Source organism: Helianthus annuus, chromosome 12, assembly GCF_002127325.2.
Source record: "Helianthus annuus cultivar XRQ/B chromosome 12, HanXRQr2.0-SUNRISE, whole genome shotgun sequence".
Lineage (NCBI taxonomy): Eukaryota > Viridiplantae > Streptophyta > Magnoliopsida > Asterales > Asteraceae > Helianthus > Helianthus annuus.
In genome coordinates, this window is record NC_035444.2 from 137,305,018 (window position 1) to 137,313,141 (window position 8,124).

Sequence of the window (8,124 nt, forward strand, 5' to 3'; positions counted from 1 at the left end):
CATAACATAGGATTATAGCCTAATTTCGGTAATTGCCGGTTTTACCCTTTTCATCCATAAAATGAGTTTTGCATAACATTTTAATGCCAAACTTTTTGCTACTGATTTTATTTGATAAATATAATAAATATAATATTTTGAACTTTATAAACTGACCAAAATCTCAGATTTCCTATTTTTACCATAATAGCCCTTTAAATCGCATTTTAAGCATTTTTAGCACTTAGTATGGGTCAAAACTAGACTTGACATATAAAACTCATTACCTACTGATATTTTAAACTAATTTATATAATATTATAATAAGCTAAAGATTTTAAACTCAGAAACCTGTTTTAACCTTTATAAGCCTATGTAAAATTACCAAATTGCCCTTTCGGTGCATAGTTGGTTATAAAAGATATATTTTTCATATGTTAAGGTATCCTACTGATGTAACTTATTAAAATACAAGTTTTTACTAATCTAATCAGACCTGGAACTCAGTTATATAAATAAACTCTTTTATGGGCATTAAAATTACCAAAATACCCTTATGGGATTTATTTTGGTTTAAATTGCTTTTTGGGCATAAATGTTAATATATTACTGATATATTAGCATATTTTGAGCATAATAATGGTTAAGACCTGTATATAATCTATTCGGTTACCCGTTACGCATTTTACGCGTTCGGATCGGTTTACGTGACTAGTTTACGTAAAATAGCCGAAACGGGCTTAACCTTATCATTAAATCCTCATTTTCCAGAATGTGTTTAGTTTACCCATATTATACAAGTATTCAAGCTTGTCGGGTCTAAATCACATTCTATCCCAGTCTCCGCTAAATCTAGCGTTTAGATCCGTAAGGTTTCCTTCTAGCTAGCCGGTCTAAGTCCTTGACTTAATTAAAGACCCATTAGCATCCTAATAGGCTAATTAAACCTTCTATACAGATTAATAGCTTCCGGTAAAAAGTGCCTTTCAAGAACCTTAGGAATTTACTGCTACCACTAGGTAAATACTTTTAACTTATTTTCTCTATACAGGCTTGGGATACGGTATTATAATACCGCTTGGTCGGGTATGGGATTATTTTGCCGGATTGTGATTTAATAAATCCGCATAACCCGTTTTAATCTGTATTGTTTGATAACATAAACAATTGGGGGTTAACGACCGTGTCCTGGATATCCTCGGCTCATTTAAGTTATTAATGGCCACGACCTATGCACGGGGTGCAGGCATGCACCCGATAGATGCAAATGCTAAATATTTAATTACCCACAAGTTGGGGATAACTCCTTTGTGGGTTCTATAAGTGGTGAGTCAGTTAATCATGTCCGGCTTACAAACCGGCCCCACATGTATGACAAGCATGTAAAACTGTATACAAGATTTTATTAAAATTGTCCCAAGTTATAAATGATTTGTGCCTTGTGCACCTAAATCAATTTTCTTAAATGTTTTCAAATCGAGTCAGTTAAATTGTATTTACCAGTGTAAACTGACGTATTTCCCTAAAGATTGATTGACAGGTACTTCCCGAAATAGGCTGGAGCTATAGGGTGTTATAGAGGATCTAGCAAATCCAATAGATACCCGGAGTCTGTAGTTTTTGTTTCTTTGTACATTATGATCCGCCTGTGGATCTTATTACATTGCTGTCTGTACATTCACAAACTCGAACGCTCAGACGTTATGGTTTGTAATAGTTTATTTCACCCAGCCTTCCGCTGTGCTATATTATTGTGTATATTGACTATGATGATATCAACTACGTCACGATACTCCCCGCCGGGCCCACCGGTAATACGTGGAATATTGGTGTGTGACAGGTTGGTATCAGAGCCAACATTGAGTGAATTAAACACTAACCTTTTGTGTTTAATCTCAATGACACAATAAGCACATTCCAGACTCTCGAGTCTAGGCAAATGACCTAGGATGCATCTTTACTTTTCCTTTGCTGTTATTATGTTTTGTTTTATTTTTGTTTTCTTGTTTCAACAGGAAATTTGCCAACATGCCTCCAAGAGTAAGAGGACGAGGCAAGGGTCCCATGCGTGGAGGAACGTTATCAGCTGGACCATCACACAGACGCACTCCATCGGCGTCCTTTTCCTCGTCCGACTCTCACGATATGTGGGGTCAACCTTTTGAGCCGGCAAGACACTCAGTCTCGCTAAGCTCATCGCCTTCTTTCCACCCGTCCTTTGGGCCACTTGTTCCTGATGAGCCCCAACTTTCACATCACTCTCAACAATCTCACCATTCGCATGAGTCTTACCCATCTCATAACTCTTTGCATTCCCATTCGTTTCATCATTCTGACTCCCCCTACTCCCGGGGACAGTTCAACCCAGCCGATTATGTTAACGATTTTCTTGGCTACAACCCATTGGGCCCTGAAGACCATTTCTCTCAGGAGATGGAAATGGATGACGACCCCGACCCGGAGATGCAAATAGGAACCCCGGGCCACCCAATCAGCATATCAAGTGGATCCCCATTTCAGGGATCACCTTACCGTGGGCCCGACTCGTTCCAGGAGAAAATGGATACATATGACTGGTTCTTTACCCCATCTTACCATAGCTCTCCAGCCCAACCACCTTTGGAAGAACCTCAACTCCAAGCTGTCTCACCACCACCACTCCTGGTAGAGGAGCCACCGCAGCAGCCACCACAGCCACCTCCCGAGCCTCCGAGGCGAAGGAGGAACGCACGCATGTCCGTAAGAGGAGGACCCCGTTTCAGTTCTCCTCATGGTTGGAGTTCCTATCCCCCTATTCCAGAGGACCCCTAGATGGGTGGGCCCTCAAACGCGGCACCGGAGGCTAATCCTCCGCAAGCTTCTTATGCACCACCTCAGCCGCCTGTGGGTTTTGATAACCCAATCCTGACGTACCCAGGTCCTTCCGGGTACAATCCTTATGAGAACCCATCGGGGTACCCCTCGGACTATGTATCTCAAGACCCGTACCTTACGGCTGTGCAGTATCACCACCTCTATCCTTCTACTTACCCTCCTATGCATCCAGCTGGATACCCGGTTCAGGGTTACCAGTACCCGCCGTACCAGCCACCTCCTCCCCAGCAGCTACATCAACAGCAACAAACACAAGAAATTCTAGAGAGGCTAGATAAGGTTGAGAACAAGGCTAGGAAGAACAAGGAAAGGCATACTAGTTTCATGAAAGGCCTTGCGAACCTTATCAAAGGGAAGAAGAAGTAGAGGATTGTTCTATTTTCTTGGTTGATTGTAATCGTGTCCCTGCGAGGACATTTGTTTGGTTTCTGTATCAAGTCCCTGCGTGGACTTATTTTCCTTTCTGTATGCCCCTGCGCGGGTAGTTTGTCTTTTCCTAAGTCCCGTTTAGGGCAGTTGTAATTGTTTTCTCTTAATGAAGTTTCAGTATTGGTTTTAATTGTGTATTTTATTACACCATGTTATATCCTTTCAATTTTTAATTGATCTGCCAAAGAAACTCTTAGAGGTATATCCTAGCCAAAGTATTAATTGGCTATGATGGTACAACCTTTTTAAGATAACAAATCCTTGTTAACATCTGAAAACATGTTAACATTCCTAGCTATGCGGTACGAGAAACCACACAAGCTTCCAAAAGGTACTTGGATCCTTCCAAGTCACATATAGCTTAAATGATCAATGCGAATCATGGCTAGTAAACATCAATATGATGTATACACCAACACATCCATTTGAGATGCATGCTTATAAGCTAAGGTGTGATAATGATAACGAAAGTTCAAGTTATAAACTTCTTGTCAATAAGGCTATGAACTTTGTTCGACCCTTAAAAGATCATCGATCCAAGAGATCGGTGATTAGATCATAAGTCGTCCCTGTGGCAAGCTTCCTAAGCTATTTAAATGTCCTTAGAGACAAGCTTAATGATAAAATGTCTTCTATGACATTGGCAGTTGTGAAAATTCTATTTTTCCCTTGCCTAATAATGTAAAGAATCGTGTGTTCTACTAACTGTTAGTTATATCATGAAATGGTCTAAAAGGTTTAATAATACCATGACCATTGGATCATCAATGCGATGTATCTATACATAATTTAAATATTATTATTGTTTATTATAGTATCCAGAAATGGTTGGCTCAGACGAAGCAAACAGTCATCTAGCAGAAGGCAACACCAGAATCAATATTACTGGTGCCGAACTTCAAGCTCTAATCACCGCGGCAGTTTCTCAAGCGGTAGAGGCTAAGTTTAAAGAGCCGAGTGTTGTTCGGTCTCAAACTCTTTCAAAAACCCATTCTCAGCCACATACTCACAAGAAAAGTGAGTCCCTGCACTCGTCTAACCAGGGTAGTGTACCCAAAAAGCAGGTAGTTCTTGAGCCTACCCCTAGGCACGCCAAGGGTTGTACCTACAAGTATTTTATATCCTGTAAGCCAAGAGACTTTACAGGAAAAAAGGGGCGATAGACTGTATGACGTGGTTAGATGAAATGGAAACGGTGATAGATATTAGCGGTTGCGCTAAAGAGGATGTGGTTATGTTTGTCTCCTAATCTTTTAAGGGTGATGCCCTTACATGGTGGAAAGCGCTTGTACAATCCACTGGGAAAGTGCATTTGTATAATCTCTCATGGGAGAAGTTTGTTGATCTGGTTAAGGACACTTATTGTCCTCAGCATGAAGTAGAGCGCGTAGAGACTGATTTTCTTACCCTCGTGATGAAGGATCTAGACTGTAGATCCTATGTGACTAGTTTCAATTCCATGTCGAGACTTGTACCGTATCTAGTCACACCTAAGCCCAAGCGCATTGCGCGTTTTATTGGTGGTCTGGCCCCTGAAGTTAAGGGGAATGTTAAGGCTTCAAAGCCAACCACCTATAGATCCGCTGTGGATCTATCTTTATCCCTCACCTTGGATATTGTGAGAAGTAGGGCGAAGAAGGATTCTGAAGAAGGGAAGAGGAAGAGAGAGGATGATCAGTCCTCTCAATCGAACAAGAAGGGAAAAGGGAACTCTGGTTCCAAGAAAGGGCAAACAGGTGATAGACCCAGGTGCAAGACTTGCCACAAAAGGCATTTTGGCAAGTGCAACCGAGACCCACAGGCCAAACCATGTGGGATCTGTAAGAAAAAGGGGCACAAGTCTGTCGAGTGCCGGAATATTAAGGATGCAACCTGTTACGGTTGCAATGAAAAGGGGCACATCAAAACCAACTGCCCCAAGAATGCGAAGAAGCCTGAGGAGGCTAAGAAAAACAACGCCAGAGTGTTCCAGATGCAGGCAAGGGAAGCGGTGAATGACGAGAACGTCATAACAGGTACCTTCCTCATCAATAATATTTATGCTAGAGTCTTATTTGATTCCGGTGCTGATAAGTCCTTTGTAGACCATAAGTTCTGTAAGTTATTGAAATTGCCTATTAAGACTCTAGACATAAAGTATGAGGTAGAACTTGCCGATGGTACCTTAGAATCAGCCTCAACTCTTCTTGATAGGTGTTCCATATCCATTATGAATCATTCTATTCCGCTATCCCTTCTGCCAATGAAATTAGCTGGTTTTGATATAGTTTTAGGCATGGATTGGTTGTCGCATAACCAAGCCCAAATTGCCTGCGATAAAAAGCTTGTCATTATCAAAACCCCTTCTTGTGAATCGGTCATTATTCAAGGAGATACACAGTACGGATTACCCAGCAATGTGTCTATTCTCAAAGTATCTCAGTGCTTGAAAAATGGAGGTGTCATTTACATGGCACATGTGACAGTGAATGATCCAAAGCCGAAGATTGAAGACATTCCAATCATTTCGGAGTATCCTGATGTCTTTCCTGACGAGTTACCTGGATTACCTCCTGAGAGGCAAGTAGAATTCAGGATAGACATCCTCCCTGGATCTGCGCCTATTGCACGAGCTCCGTATCGTTTAGCGCCTATCGAAATGAAAGAGCTCAGAACTCAACTGGATGATTTATTGGAAAAAGGTTTCATTCAGCCCAGCTCTTCGCCTTGGGGAGCTCCTATTTTGCTTGTGAAAAAGAAGGACGGATCAATGCGCTTATGCATTGATTACCGCGAACTGAACAAGGTAACGATTAAGAATCGTTATCCTTTACCCAGGATCGATGACTTATTTGATCAACTCCAAGGAGCAAGTTATTTCTCAAAGATTGATTTGAGGTCCGGGTATCATCAACTCAAGGTTCGAACCGAAGATGTTCCAAAGACGGCATTCAGAACAAGGTATGGACACTTCGAGTTCTTAGTGATGCCTTTTGGGCTCACTAATGCGCCTGCAGCATTTATGGACCTCATGAATAGAGTCTGTAAGCCATATTTAGATAAGTTTGTCATTGTCTTTATAGACGACATACTTATTTACTCATGTAGCCAAGTGGAGCATGAAAAGCACCTTCGGTGTATTTTAGTACTGCTTCGACAGGAGAAGTTGTATGCCAAATTCTCCAAGTGTGAATTTTGGCTGCGTAAGGTTCAGTTCCTTGGACATGTTGTCAGTGAACAAGGTATCCAAGTAGATCCTGCCAAAGTGGAAGCTGTTATGAATTGGGAAATACCTAAGACACCTACAGAAATTCACAGCTTTCTGGGTTTAGCAGGATATTATAGAAGGTTCATTGAGAACTTCTCAAGAATAGCTGCACCATTAACCTCTTTGACCCGTAAGAATGTAAAGTTTGACTGGGGACCAAAGCAGCAGGAGTCCTTTGAGATCCTGAAGCAAAGATTGAGCAATGCTCCGGTATTATCACTACCGGAAGGAGTTGAAGATTTTGTTGTTTACTGCGATGCTTCACACACCGGCATGGGGTGTGTACTTATGCAGCGGGGCAATGTAATTGCCTACGCATCTCGACAGTTAAAGGTGCATGAAAAGAACTACACCACCCATGATTTAGAATTGGGCACCGTAGTATTCACACTAAAGCTGTGGAGACATTACTTATATGGAACTAAATGTGTGATCTATTCGGATCACAAAAGTCTCCAACATCTGTTCAGTCAAAAAGAGCTCAATATGAGACAACGCCGTTGGATGGAAACCTTAAATGATTATGATTGCGAGATCCGCTACCATCCAAGTAAGGCAAATGTGGTTGCGGATGCTCTAAGCCGAAAGGAAAGAGTTAAACCGATTAGAATCAATGCCAAGAGCATTAAGTTGAAGAATAATTTGGATGAAAGACTCTTGGCTGCACAGAAGGATGCTATTTTGGAAGTTAATCTTCCAAATGAAAAGCTAGGTATAACTGTTGAACAGTTAACACCTGGGAAGGATGGAATCCTCATAATGAATGGAAGAATTTGGGTTCCTATTCAAGGAGGACTTCGAGATGTGATCCTTCAGGAGGCTCATAACTCTAAGTATTCGGTTCACCCTGGAGGTGACAAGATGTATCAAGACTTAAAGGCAAATTATTGGTGGATAGGTTTGAAGACATCTATTGCCACCCATGTAGCTAAGTGCCTGACATGTGCCCAGATTAAGGCTGAACATCAAAAGCCGTCAGGTCTTCTACAACAGCCGGAACTTCCCACTTGGAAATGGGAAATGGTAACCATGGATTTTATAACCAAGTTACCTAAAACAAGGCACAGAAATGACACTATATGGGTTATAGTTGATAGACTGACAAAGTCAGCTCATTTCTTACCCATCAAGGAGACTCATAGCTCTGATAAGTTAGCCCAGTTGTATGTTGATAAGATTGTAGCTCTTCATGGAGTACCAGTGGCTATTATCTCTGATAGAGATACTAGATACACCTCTCATTTTTGGAAAAGTTTCCAACAATCTTTGGGCACACGTTTAAATTTTAGTACTGCTTACCATCCTCAGACTTATGGTCAGAGTGAGCGTACTATTCAAACTTTGGAAGACATGCTTCGTGCATATGTTATTGATTTGGGTGGTAGTTGGGATGACCACCTGCCATTGATTGAGTTCTCCTATAACAATAGTTATCATACCAGCATTCAGGCTGCCCCTTTTGAGGCATTATATGGTCGGAAATGGAGAATGCCTGTCTGTTGGGCAGAAGTGGGAGAAGCTCAGATATCAGGACCTGATATAGTCCTTGAGACAATGGACAAGATTGTCCAGATTCGAGATCGCCTAAAAGCTGC

General features: G+C 41.5%; 2 protein-coding genes across 2 annotated transcripts in view; both read left to right on the forward strand.

Moving 5' to 3' along the window:
• The window catches only part of LOC110893358 (bromodomain-containing protein 4B-like), a 40,007-nt gene extending 37,217 nt beyond the window's left edge, over positions 1-2,790 (forward strand). The window contains exon 3 of the mRNA XM_022140469.1: positions 1,995-2,790. Within this exon, the coding sequence (XP_021996161.1) occupies positions 1,995-2,790 (796 nt within the window). The remainder of the gene's footprint in view (positions 1-1,994) is intronic.
• On the forward strand, positions 2,791-3,219 carry LOC110893359 (cysteine-rich and transmembrane domain-containing protein B-like). The gene has a single exon (XM_022140470.1). It carries the CDS (start codon positions 2,791-2,793, stop codon positions 3,217-3,219), a length of 429 nt encoding a protein of 142 aa, XP_021996162.1.
• The last annotated feature ends 4,905 nt before the right edge of the window (positions 3,220-8,124 follow it).